At 38.0% G+C, this 14,284-nt stretch overlaps 1 protein-coding gene across 5 annotated transcripts in view; it reads left to right on the top strand.

The window, feature by feature from the left end:
• Nucleotides 1–14,284, top strand: part of MXRA7 (matrix remodeling associated 7) — a 65,877-nt gene that overhangs the window by 46,806 nt on the left and 4,787 nt on the right. For 2 of the 5 annotated variants that reach the window (XM_007436773.4, XM_007436774.4), the window contains one exon: nt 5,457–7,086. In XM_007436773.4, coding sequence (XP_007436835.1) covers nt 5,457–5,496 — 40 coding nt within the window. In that variant the 3' untranslated portion in view covers nt 5,497–7,086. Of the gene's footprint in view, nt 1–234; nt 7,087–9,436; nt 9,555–10,854; nt 11,570–14,284 lie in introns of those variants that run through there. The other 3 variants (XM_088133409.1, XM_088133410.1, XM_088133411.1) reach the window with 3 other exon arrangements.

Below are 14,284 nucleotides of genomic sequence, written 5' to 3'. Positions count from 1 at the left end.
CACCTTTCTTTCAGTGCGATAGGTGAGAGACATTGAGAGTTTGATGCTTGTTTTGAAGGTTAAGGCAAAAGGCAATAGATCTGTGCTAAGTATAGAAAATTGTTTCTCCCAATTACAAGGTATCCAGAGCAAAAGATAATATAAAAGCATCTCCAGGTTTGGGAAGAATTAGAAATTAATGGAGGAGAAATTGGCCAATGGCTGCTAATTATGATGTTTGCATATTACCTCCAGGATCAGAGATTTGTGCCTCTGAAGACTGGGTGCTGGGAATAACAGTGGGAGAGGCTAACACCCTCAAATCCTGCTTGGATGCTTCTTGCAAATATAATTGCATATGTAGGTCTCTTCCCCTTCTATAATGCATGATAGAACTTCCTTTGTACAATGCGTCATTATGTTTTCCTACTCCCATTCCACCAGAGACGGGGAATATGGAATGAAGATTGTTACAGTATTATATGTTCTGTTAGTTGGGGGGGAGAAAATGTACAAATACTTGCTTAGCAGTAGGCGTTAATTTATCAGATGAGGAATGGAGTGAGATAAAGATAAGACAGAGATGCTCTTCCAGTTGTCCTTGCCTTTCATCTAAGCTTCAGTGATGAGAAAAGCTTGCAGCAAATTGGATACCACAGTCTGAAACTCAAATCACATAAATGAAAAAACTACTATTTTAATTTTTAAAATATTAAAAGCTATTGGGCCGCAGTCCCTTTCTGAAATCCAAGAAGGTACAGCAAGAGGAGGCAGAGTTTTCCATTTGGAGTCTGCTGCTTCTTTTCTTTAAAAAACAGATTTGTCTTCTTACTCGCAACAAATCAGTGTATATGGTATACTTAAGTTTGGACTGGAAATTCATGATAGCTCCTCTATATAGGCCAAAAGAGCAGAGGGTTAAACAAGGCATCCAAACATTTTTCCAGCTTCCCTTTTTCCAAACACCAGCCTTCAAAGGTGTGGGGATCTTGGCATCTGCCAACCCTGCTCTCCAGTGCATGCTCTTCTGCTGCTTATTTCCCCATAATTTTTGCTTGCTGAAACCCTGTGTGTCTATATGTTGCCTCGGGATGGTGAATACCTTCACCTCTTCTTGTCATTTGCCTCCTCTCCACTTGCCTTCTCCTCCTCCTCTCACTCCTTTACCAGCAGCTTTGCTTTCCTGTCCAGCATGGTGCTTCTTTGGGATAAGAGAGGCTGGTAAGTTTCTGCTCCTTTTTTCATTTCATCTTCTGCAGCACGATAGAGCACCTAAGGCTGGGCAAGAAGCAGCAAGAGTCTGTGGACACTTTGGGGGAGTTTAGTGCACTCAGTAGAATTGCCAAATATTTCTTTACAATAGCTTTCCCCAGCGTGGGGCTTCTGGATGTCTTGGACTACAATTACTATTAATTCCCAGACAAATCAGGTTGGGGACAGTAAGCATTGTTGTCAAATTTCAGTTGTTGCCCTTGTCCTCTACAGGATATGAGGATAGGGAATGTTACTCTTCAAATTAAGTTTTAATGCTATTCAAGCTGTTAACCTATGGAAGACTTTCAGACCAGACCACATTTCATAAACCAGCTTCCTCATCTTGGTGCCTTCCAGCCGTAGTGAAATCCCATGTATTCCCCAACACTTCTGGAAGACATAGGTTCATTAAGGCTTCAATAAGTTATTTCGTCAGGATTGTGATTTTGTACAACTTTAGCAATGGCATGAGCCAACCAGTAGAAGGAACTGGATATTGCTGCAGATATTATTACATGAGAAAATAACCTAATACACATTCCTGCTTCTGCTTTAATTATCAACAACTGTTAAAATAATTTTATTTACTAAAGAAGTGGGAGATAAAAAGCAGATCAGTGATAATCTCCTAAACATCAACAAATTGGCCCACCTGATATTTTCTGGCAGCAAGATGTTTTTTCCAGTAGTTACTGGTTTTGGGCACCTAAAACACCTTGTGAAAAATTCAGCAGCAGTGTATAGAAAGAGAAATTACTGGCAAATGAAAAAGATTTTCAAGACAGCAAAGTAGCTGACTGCTCTATGCTTTCAAAATTGCTATTACTTTCAAAAGCAGTAGTATGTTTTCTTAAAAACCATACAATTCAATTTTACATGTTAACATATAAAAATATGATGGTTTATTTGCCTTTATCTGATTCTCTTTTGTCACACATTTCCTAAATGTGTCTGGCATAGAACTGATCTTGGATTTTTTTTCATGTATGTAGAATTTCAAAAAATCAGTTACACAGAGGATTTCAGCCTTTTGGGGTTGTCCAGATCAGGAAACAGATTCCACAAGAAGACTAGAAGTCAGCTTTATTGAGATAAGCTATATTAACAGAATTTTGCAAGTCTGATTGTGTTTTTCCTCCCCTCCCACTTATACCTCAATGAGTCCAGGAGGAGCCAGCCTGAATTTCTTCCAAATACTACGTCCTTTCCCACATCGTAAGAAATGCTTCTGTCCTTTCTTGTGTGTGAGAGAGATGGCTTCTGAATGTTCCCCTCAAGGCCATCTCCCTGGGTCTCTACAGGAATTGTAGAGTCCTTTGACCAATGAACTGAAGTCTTTTTTTCTTTACAACTGCAGTGTGCCGCCAAAGAGAAGACAGAGGGAAAGGAAAAGCTGCTTTGAGCCCTTGATTCTTTTCCATTTCTGCTCAGCTTTAGTTCTCCTTAGTCTTGTTATTTATTTGTGGCCTATCTGCAGCCTTCACAGTATATTCTTGTATACTTTGTTTTTCTGATCCTGCCACAGTCAGCCATTTTCTGTCTGCATACTTACTAGATGTTGTGGGTACAGTTCTTCTTTGTCAGCAAGCAGTAAGAGGTGGGCCAAAACCAGGAAACTACCAGAATATGTGAAAATTAGCACCCATCATGGGACTGTATGAGCAAGAGTTTTATCATCTTGCCTCATTCATGGAATTTTGAGGGGAGTTTGGATGAATTCGCTTTCCACTTATAACCCCAGAGGCTCTCTCTCTGAAAGTCAGCTCTCAGCTTTGACCCAGTATTTTGCAAGTATGTCTCCATAAAAGAGATGATAAAAGTTAGATAATATTCCATCAAATTAAACAAATCTACAGCAAAGAATTACTCCAGGCAGTTCTTGGTTTTCTTAGGTAAAACATAAAGCCGTTGGTTTAAATGGACTGCAGTTTATAATGTATTAGCAAAAATAAACATTTTGGAGTGATGGTAAATGGAGTGGGTAAAATACAGGCTATGCATGCTCCCCTAACCATCTTTTTTGCAACCCCTGGAGGTTTTCAGATCACGCTGTTGAAATTCAGCAGTAAACTAACAATAAACATAGGGGGAAATGGTAAATTCAATCTGAAATAAGCTTAACTCATCCAAGACAATCTTCCCCCTCTCCCAGCCCAAAACCAGGCAGAGAATTCTGCTGCTTTCGCTACTGTTGTTTGTAGTGCATCAAGTCTTGTAGTCTATGAAAAACTTAATTTTTAAAAAATATGGCTGCAAGCTTCCAACATTTTCTGTACCTTTGCCCCAAAGAATTAGGGTATTGACCTGGCATATCAATGACTTGCTGTAGTGCAGTGTTTCTCAGCCTTAACAACTCTAAGATGCGTGGACTTCAACTCCCAGACTTCTGGGAGTTGAAGTCCACACATCTTAGAGTTACCAAGGTTGAGAAACGCTGCTGCAGTGTCATTGACTGAACACATGAGAGCCAGTAAGCTTCTTGCTGCCTGTGTTCTCAACTGATGCTATAAACATTTGGAAGAAATATTTGAGCTGAGATAGATGGCGATAGAAAAGCTTCAACACAGCCATTATGTTATGACGACACCTGCCATATAATTGGGCAGCTAGAAATAAGACCAGACAGAACTTCCAGATGTTATTCAATCTGTTTGCCCCAAAGTTACTTCACAAAATGGACCACGAAGAATGTAACTGTAAAAAAGTACAGTGTTTCTGTCACTGAAACATAAAGCATAAACACAGGCATATCAGCACATTAAAGAGTAGCTTGTTGGCCACTTCCTTACAGAGCTAATCCCTGATTGCTTATAGCCTGAACCCTGGGATGGGCCATCTTTTAATAGCCATTGTCTGTTAAAATAAGAGTTAGCAGTTAGCCGTAGTCTCTTGAAGCAGCACTTCTTGGGAAGAGAAGGAGAAGACCAAGCAGGTGGGGGCTGGCTTGTCATCCATGTGGACCAGTCTAAGAGTTTTTTCCTTTTTTTGCTTTTTTTTCCCTAGGTCTCTGGTTTGTTTTTGTTTTTTTTTTTGGCTGTATTTTTAAAGAAGTATTTTAGAACTTACACTTTCATGTCCACATGTTTCCTACCTCAAAACATTAAGGAACTACAGATTTTTAGCAACTGTAGTCAGAGAAAATTCTGGTGGGTAGAAAAGAGATTTGAAGGCTTCATGTGTTCCTGGAGCTTCAGATAGTCCATCTTATGTTTTAATCTCATTAACTGCAGAGGGTCTGGATAATTATAGATGGTCATTAATTCATAAATATTGCCTTTATGTCCTCAATTTAAAGGAAAAAAAAAACATTTGTGCAGCAGTAAGACTTTTTCAGCTTAAAAAGTATAGCATTTACCTTGTATACAAACTGTCTTGCTGTAGTCTCTTTGCCTAATACTTAAGAAGTAGCTATTATGTACAGTCAATAGTCTTTTCAGCAGCAGTCTATGATAAATGGTTTATAAATGTCCACATCATCTTAACAGTGGTCCATAGCAAGCATATGTTTTCTTAATATTTATGAACCCAGGGTTTGACTTACAAAAAACACACAGTTGAAAATGAAGGCAGTATTCCTGGAATGGATACATTTTTGGAAAGTGTTTGCTTCCAATACAGAAAGGAGCTTGTTGATAGCTATGCAGTATGGCAGTCCCCTTCATTGCAAGTTCCAGTTCTGGGCTTAGAGAAACCGGCTTCTGACAAATAGAACAGCCCATATTTAATCCCCATATCTGAGCCAAGCCTGCACATCTGAATCATGATGCTTCAGTAAGTGTGACCTTTGGGAATCATTTTATAGGGCTTGGTTCATGAGTCTGAATAACAAATCATGGGATTGCTAAAGAAGGTGTTAGTTAGCATGGGACACAATTCGGTATTTCTCCTTTCCCCAAACGTCCAAGAAATCCTTTCCGGTTTTTACTTTATAGGGCTAGAGAGCAATGTGAACTATTCCTGATGGAAACCAAGAGGTGCTGTAGATACTCGTGTTCTTGGGCGTAGGCTATCCTGCTGCAAATGATGAAGTAACCTCTTAAAGCTTGAGGCACCCTTATGTTATTTTGTGTGTGCTCAAGAGGTCTAGAAACTTTCCTTAAAGCTCCTTCCCTGCACTGAGTTCTTCTCTTATTTAAAAATAAAAGCATTAGTAATATATAACTTACCCAAGGTGACACAATTAAAATGTATTCTCTTTATTTTCTTCTTGTTTCTCTTTGCAGAACTGAAGACTATATGAAGTTATCCCTAGACTCTTCCTAAGGCTTTTCCTTTGGCATTTTTAAAGGCTTGAGAAAAAAAAAAAAAAGGCAAAACCCCAAACACAACCGAAAAATTATCCCTCAAAATATAAGACTTTTTGTTTGACTGAAGCTGAGTTCCTCAGAATCAATCCTTGTAATATCAAGACTGAAAAGAGTTGGGGTGTCTGGTCTGGAGAATTATATGGCTAGAGAAATTAACAGACTACATTGTGAGGGTTCTGTTCTTGGATGTAAAAGTAAGACCTTTTGGGGGGGACGAGCACACTTTGTTGTGTTCAGTACTCCACATTTGCAGCCTCCCCAAAACAAAACAAAGATTATCTAGATAACCTGGACAAAAGTGGTCAATTACAATGGACCTATCTAGATAGTAGAACAAGCTAGCTAACCTCTTTTCACCACTCTGCCTGGACCAAAAACTTTCTAGATAAATTTGAAGACAGAACTTTCAGATATAAAACCTTTTGAAGGTTTCTTCCACCCACAGAGGGAAGGTTGGTTGTATGGTAGAGACTCTGACCTCTTGAAAAAGAAGCAGTCTTTCTTCTTGGATAAAAGGACATCTTAAGATGCAAGAAAGATATATAGACCAATCCTATAAACATCTATTCAGAAGTTTGTCCCATTGAATTTAGTGGGATGTACTCCTAAATAAGAAAATAGGACTGCAGTCTTAGTATAACAGTTTATGACTAATTTCAGTTGTGAGGATTAAGAGAGCTTCATTATTGCTCACTAGCTAATGTTTTTGTTTACTTGACACTTCAAGCCTGTTCCCAAGAATAGAATCTTAAAATGTGAGCTCTGGAATGTAAAATGGCCCTTAGGTTACCAATTTTACATTTCCTAAATAAGATTAAAGATATATCCATTTTTTATGTCATGTCACTGTTCTGTCATTGCATCAGTTTTGATGTTTTACTGATAATCACTTCCTGTTTGATGGATTGGATTTTTTTTTATGTTGCTCTCCTATATTTTGAGGGAAAGCTTCATAATAACCCAGTTACTTTTTAAAACAAATTCTTAATTATTTGGAAATACTTGAAATTATTTAGTCAATCATTCTTTGGGACACTTAGGTTTAAGGAATGTTTTCCTCTAGCCTAATCTCCCCTCTCCCCGGGCTTATTTAAGAAACAGCAGGAAGCTTTGACTATATTTAAATTTTAAAAGGTAAGCTTCCATTTCTATATCTATTTTCACTAATATAGTACAGTTTGAAACCAAATCCCATTCATATAAGGACACTCTGCTTTGAGATATTTGTTAGCAACCACTTTGCCTCCAGTTCACATTGTCTGACAGACTCAGTGTTCCAAACACCATTAACTATGCAACGAATGCCTTATATACAATATAATCTTTCAGTATACAGCAATACATATATTATACCAAGAATATGACTAGTAGCAATGAGCAAAGCTATCTCAATAATGACAAAAATTGCTGTCTGAGTGGTTTTTTGTTTTTGTTTTTTGTTTGTTTTCTAAATGTGAAGGTAGATCTTGTACAAAGGACTATAATTTCTAGCAGTTTCAAAATGTATATTGCCATTTTTCAGTCCAATAAACGTTTAAATAGTTTATATGGCTGGTCATTGTGTTTGTAAATGCGCATGGTATACACACACCTCTTGCCTCCAATGAATTTAGATTTGAATTTGAACTAGAGAAGTCATGATTGATTTGCCTTAGAAAACAGTACCATAGTTTAAGTTCTTACAAGAAAGAATAATAAAGATTTTGGAATGTCCTTCACAATCCCCAGACTTGAATATTGCTGAAAAATCTATAAAGAGGTCTTAATCATGCAGGGCATGGCAGGAGACCTATGAATATTTCTGAGCTAGAAATATTCTGCAAGGAAGAGTGAGAAAAAATTCCAAAGGCATGAATAGAAAGACCTTTAGGTAGCTCCGGGAAACAATTGGAAGTGGTTATTTCTTCCAAAGGAGGTGTTACAAATACTGATTGGAAAGGTGTCCAAACATTTTGCACCTGCTATATTCACCATTGTTTTACTTTGAATCTGTTAACAGCTGCACATAAATAGTAAGTATGCATTCAAATTTGCAGAGAAAATGTGTTTAATTTTTACTATGTAAAGGTTCTGTTAACTTCTGTTCACTTAGGGATTCATTGAAACATACAGTTTGATCAAGGGTGCTAAACTTTTGCATACAACTGTATAGGTGTAATACTGAAAGGTTACTACTATCCTAACTTAAGGACATCTGCTGTACAGGTAAACTTTGATAACCATTTTTCACAGCTGGTAATGATTTTGAGCCAAGCTAGTTGTTACTGAGTCTTTTTAGAAGTGCAGTTTGGGATGCTGCAGTCTGCATGGAAGTCCATCATAAAAGGAAGAAAGTTTTTACTCTGATTTTTCCTCCAAGTTCCTTTCCCAAACCATTTTGGCCTAATAGGCATAGCAGTGGTGGGTAAAGGACTGTGAATACTTTTTCTACCACAATTTGCCTGTATCCATCTTATCCTTTAGAACTATCATTTCTGTTACAGCAACTGGTAAAGAAGACATCAAGGGGAAAAAGTACCTACATAACTGGGCAACTGGATTGACAGTGTATACTATGCTAAAAACAAACATGCCACATTATGGCTTGGCATGATGTTGTTGGGTTATTGGGTTCCCCACCCCCACCCCTTGGTGGACTGACAGATGTAGTGCTAAAGGCACGTAGGCATTTAGAAAAAATCCTAGGAGCACCTGCAATTTAACACCTATGCTTTTTGAGACCAGGTATATAAGAACCAGCAATGGTCAGCATGGAAGTAGGAAGGAGAGCTTGGAAGGGAGCAGTGGCCCCCAAAAACTTTAGAAACTGTAAAAATGCCCTCTCAGTTATATGGAGTTCTGGCAGAGGTGGGATAAGAAACATCTGGGCATACTACACATTTTAGTGAATGCAAAAAAAGGGCCCACGATGCCATAGTCTATTCAGGAAACTACAGCAGCGTTAGCAGCAGACTTGAATACTATACCAAACTTATACTCCAGAGATAGTGCAGAAGCAAGCAACCTTTGGAAGAATGGAGGAAGCTGAAAATCCCCCTGTTAAATCTAAGATAAGGGAAGCAGAATTAAAGGAGACACGTTCTAAGCCCTGGGTAAAAATGTTTCATTTAATGTTAAAACAGTAAAAAGAAGATGGACTGAGGCTCCTGTCTCAAGAGGGTGAATAAGGTAACCAATCCAGACATACACAGAACCGAGACCCATCTAATGTCATATTCCAGTCCACAGATGCATGTTCAGACAGATTCTGAGCAACACATTTTCTATGTGGATCACATTCACTGAATGACAGTACACACATCTTCATTTACCTCTAATTATATCCACATTTCAACTGATTAATTGGTAGATATCAATGGTATCAGAAAAGCTGAAATCTAATAGAAGTACATTTGGGAACTAGACTATTGCAAAACATGCTGGATTCCTTAGATGTTGCTTGTTCTTGAAAATGGTCCTGCTCACAACATGTGCTATGTTGGGCCTCTTTTTTCCACTTGTAGAGATTTTCACCCATTTAAATTATTTAATCTGTAGGTGAATAGTCTTAGTGCCTTCCATGATTTCTCACAATCCAAAACATATATTGGAAGTCATGATATCAAGGGGTAGCTTGGCATGAGTGACAATATGTCTGAAAAGAACGTGGGACCATCCCCTGCTTATAAATAAGCACCCTGACGGGAGATTAAAAACCAATATTTCAGATGAAATGTGTGCAGTCTTTCATTCTCTGTAAAAGAAGAATTTCACTCACACATCTTAGTATCATGCATTTTTTAAATTTCAGACAGGAAATATCCCATATTACAAGCTATCTTAGCAAACTCCACTAATCTTTTTTCAGACAATGGTATATCCATTTTTTTTCTTTTTTGTTGTTCTCTTCTTGGCAGGGTTCAGAGAGATCAGCTGGCTGCCATCTTCACCCTTCTAAAGGAAAAATCAGACACATTTGGAGAGATGTCTGAAACTGATATCAAAGAACAACTTAAGCTTTATGACATGTAGACTGTAAGTTCTTTTTCTTTCAGTATACTAAAGGTGTAAGTGCTGTAGTCTTCAACATAATTAGAATATTAAGCTTGGGCCTATGAAAATACATTAGTCTTTTTATGTATTTTATCTTTTAAAAATGATTTTTTGAGAAAGAATAAAAGTCATTTGGTTGTGTCAAATCAATATTTAAGCAGGTCTGTAGCATAAATACTTAAGCTAAAATATACCAAATGCTGTTGTCATTTCTTACAATGACCTTACACTGTTATTGAATGCAAATAACTTACTGCTACAGGCAGATATGTTATAGGCAGTGAATAATATTTAACAAGCTGTCTTTGAACTTATGTCTAACATGGTGGAAACATACTTTTTCAAAATGAATTTTGTTGAGAAAATGTAACTAACCAATCAGTCTGATAAACGGAGCTAATACACAGAAATAATACTGCTGAGAGTAAGTAAATAGTGCCCGTCATTTTGCTCAATTTTGTTTCCAAAGAAATCAGTTTTCTAGATTAATTTGTAAATACTTTGTAAAAGTGTCAAACTCTAGAAGTTACATAGTTTTATATACATTTTTATTAAATATTTTGATAGGATGGCAAATATGTGGATAGTTTGATTTCGGATTATTGCATTCACACAGTATTCTTAGCAATATTACAGAAGCGGCATTCCTTTAGTCTGGGATTTTTTTTCAGCTTTGCAGCCTAGTCAAAGGCCATCTAACAATTCCATTACCGACTTCTGTCGAAGTGGGCTGCAGCTCACAAAAGCTTAGGTCCTTTAATAAAATCTGTTAGTCTGAAAAGATGCTACCAGACTCCTTCTCGTTTTTGGCAAGCCATCCCCAGTTAAAGTAAAATCCAGGCCAATCCTACAGTCCTAGTTTGGTGTAGTGGTTAAGGCACCAGGAGTTCTAGTCCCGCCTGAGGCACAAGACCAGCTGGGTGACCTTGGGCCAGTCCCTCTCTCTCAGCCCTAGGAAGCAGGCAACGGCAAACCACTTTCGAAAAACATGCCAAGAAAACTGCAGGGATTAGTCCAGGCAGTCACCAGGAGTCAGCACTGACTCAAAGGCTAGCTAGCTAAATAAATAATTTATTTAGCTCAATAATAGCTCAAAGGCTAGCTAGCTAGCTAGCTAGCTAAATAAATAAATAAATAAATAAATAAATAAATAAATATATATCCTACTTAACTTCCAAGGTAAGCAAAGTTGACTTGGTGCTGCCATCTGCTGAGGTAGAACAGCAAACACCTACATTTTAACAAGGCTAGACCAAATCACTTTTATTTTCTTCTTAAAAAGATATTCGAGCACTGGCTTTTGTAAGAGATGAATGAACCCAGAAGAATTTGGTGGATTCATGAGGAAAAAGAAGTGGAGCCCTTGCCAAAGTGACATCATTATTAGAATGTGAAGTTAGCTGAAACAGCCCGGAATAGAAAAGCAAACAGTTGCTATGGTTACGCAGGTGAAATTGTGCTGTTTCGACACAGTGAAACTGCAGGCTGCGCCACAAAACAGCTGCTATAGATAATGGGACAAACCCTCTAGACGATTGCTCAGGAAATGCCACCGTACAGTACAAAGGTAAACTTGTGGGGGATTTCCTACTCGCTTAGAAACGCTTAAATAATCAGATGAAGATTAGCCAGTGCGATGGCACCATTTGAAATGCCTTGTATGAAATGGACTATATAAGCTTGCTTGTGTGTGTGTTCAGGACTTTCACCTTGGAACCTTACGTAACAAGTTCTTGCATGTCTGACCAAGACTGTGCAGACGCTTAATAAAGTTTGGGAGACTTTGATCTGTATCCTGACAGAATAGAAGAACAGACCCAAACCTCACCACCCAGGTGGCGGAGAAGAGAGAAGGATGCTGGGTTTTTTCTTCACGCTATTTTTCCAACAGTTTATACTGTGATGGTGAATGGGTATACTGCTGAAAGAATGTTGGGTTATTTTAATGATTTCTGAAACTTTTGTTTTCTTAAATAAAAGCATTCTTGTTCCACGTATTTCAGGACTGATAGCAAAATCAAATGTATATGTCCAGCTGACCAGCTACTTGAAAGCTTGGTATTTGTGCTTGTGCTATTTCAGATAAGAAAAATGAAACTGAAAACTGCACGGATGCAGAGATGGCCCTAAATCCACTTCTTTGGAGTGAATCAGCATTTTGACCCTTTTTTTCTGTTCACAGTGTTTGGCTTACTTTCCTGATAGAAGGATGCACCATATAAGCGCAATATTTCATGACATATCTAAGGACACTCTCTCTGTAGTTACGTACTAGTACTATATATGCCAGGCAGCTAGAAAAAGTATTTTAAAGAAGGTTCCTCAATTCTCAAGGAAGATAATTGAGGACCATTGGGGATAGTAGTCTTGCAAATGGATCATGTCAGGAAAGGGTGTTGATCCACAGGATTGTGAATTGTTTTGTTCCATGTACAAACCCCTAAAGCTCTAAACTACACCAGCCCTAAAATTGGCATTGTAACTTCCATCTAAATTGACAGGGTTTATACATCACATGAAGCCACAACCAACTGGATTCACATACTAGACTAGGACATACACCATGGCTCATAAAATCATAATGGTTGGACTCACATAATGCAAACCATATTATGAAATCAGAGAACTACAGAGTTAGAAGAGGCCATTTTCTGTCTGTCTGCTCTGTGCAAGAATCTAAATTAAAATACTGGCAACAGATGGCTATCTGGCCTCTGCTTGGACATATCCAGTGGAGTACTGTACATGGTCTCCTTTTAAACTGTTCAAACTTTCCTAACATTTCTCTGTTTCCCTAACCATGCACATTACTCTTTTATGAAACTTTTGTGGTTTGTCTGAATTTTTCTTAAAGTGTGATGCTCAGAACTGGACATTATATTGAGGTGGGTACTGACAAATTCAGAATAAAGTGAAACTGGTTCTGCTGATGTCTAAAATTGCATTTACCATTTTTGCAGCCCTTTCACAGTATTGATTGCTATTTTGTTTGCAATCAAATACTAGTTCAGGATCTTTTTCCCAAGTAGTATTGCCAAGCCATATATTTCCCATTCTAAACCTGGGCATTTGCTTTCTGCACGTGAAGGACATAATTTTGTATTTGCTAAATTTCATAATGTTATTTTTAGCCCATTTCTCAAATATATCAAGATATATTTTGAATTTTATTTTTGTCTTCTAGGGTATAAGCTACCCCACTTAATTTTCTATCATCCACAAGGCATTCACTCCACAGATCAGTAATAGACATGTTCAAGAATAAATGGCTCATGACTAAGCCTTATCACTTAGTACAGTACGGAAACCTAGCCACTGACTGCGCTAGCCAAAAAAGAAAGGGAAACACTATAGGAGAAAAGATGAGAAAGAAAAAGCCTGTACCACCATTTGCTCTGCCCAATCTTTTTATCTATGATAGTTAATCTATTTTAGTTCTTTTTTAGTATATTCTAAATATTAGCCCTTTAAGTTGGTAGTGAACGAAGACAAAACAATGACTTATCTGTGAGTTTATACATTATGGTAAGAAAATGGTGTCCATTGGGGGCGAGGGGGAGGATCAAAAAAAGCAAGTATTACAATATTGTGATGCAAGCTCCACCCCTTTTTTTACATGTGTCAACTTCAGTAGGGCTTCCATCACAACCCCACATCTTCTATTTTGCTTTTTTTTTTTTTACACAGACATACTCCAGGAACACTATTTTGCTAAGACATTTGTTTAACCATGGTTTATTGATTATATCTCTGTTCGCTGAGTTTGAATTATTTACAAGTTACAGTGCTAGATTTGCATGCCATAGTCCCCCAGAACAGATGACATTTTGGCTAAGCATGTTTTATGATGAACTCACTCATTCTCATGAGAATTAAAATGAAGTAATATAAAAATGATGTGTATCCTCAGGCTTTATGGGGTCACTATTTAAATAATGTCCAGTCCGTGTTTTCCAACAGCTTAAATTTATCTAAAGTTATTTTTCAAAAAGCATCAGGTTTTAATTGTGTTCCCACAATATACTTACTCTGAATAATTAACCATAGAGACCGAGGTGCTAATTTGCTAAATGTTTACAGATTTTTTTTTCCAGCTTGAGAATTCCCTTTTGAAGGCAAGAGTTTGGTCAAGTTTCTCACTCCTGAACTAGCCTTTGAGATGGCAAAACACAATTGCAAGGACTTTAAGTCTGTACCTATTCAGGGCTCAGGTCACCCAACACAGAGCCATAAACTAGCCAATTACATTTTATCCTGTTATGGGATGGGAATCAGCTGGTTGATAAGAGTGCATCTTAAAACACTAATTAGGATGGAGCAATCTTCCAGATTTATGTTGACATGACACCCTGAGCAAGACTGGACCCTGCATTTTAGTCCTAACGTGTTGTGTGAACCCTTCCAGAACGAATAGTTTATGATTCGATTTGCTGTGGAATGCAGAAAGTTAGACCAGTTAAATCAAGGAAGAGATGGCCATGCAAACACAATCCCTCTGGTTTAGTGCAGGGTTCCTCAACCTTGGCAACTTTAAGACGAGTGGACTTCCACTCCCAGAATTCCCCAGCCAGCCTTGAGTTGAAGTCCACCCGTCTTAAAGTTGCCAGGGTTGAGGAACCCTGTTAGTGCGTTTGTGAACCAGGCCGGTATCCTGGGACTCTACCTCCCAGAATTCCCGCCAGCCTAAACTCCTGCAGGACACCGCACTGGGG

The sequence above is a fragment of the Python bivittatus genome, unplaced genomic scaffold (genome assembly GCF_059951505.1).
Source record: "Python bivittatus isolate LINGU-HERP-01145 unplaced genomic scaffold, Pbiv_v1 ctg000080_np1212, whole genome shotgun sequence".
NCBI lineage: Eukaryota > Metazoa > Chordata > Lepidosauria > Squamata > Pythonidae > Python > Python bivittatus.
The sequence above is the reverse complement of the archived record's forward strand: the minus strand, read 5'-3'. Positions and strand labels throughout refer to the sequence as shown.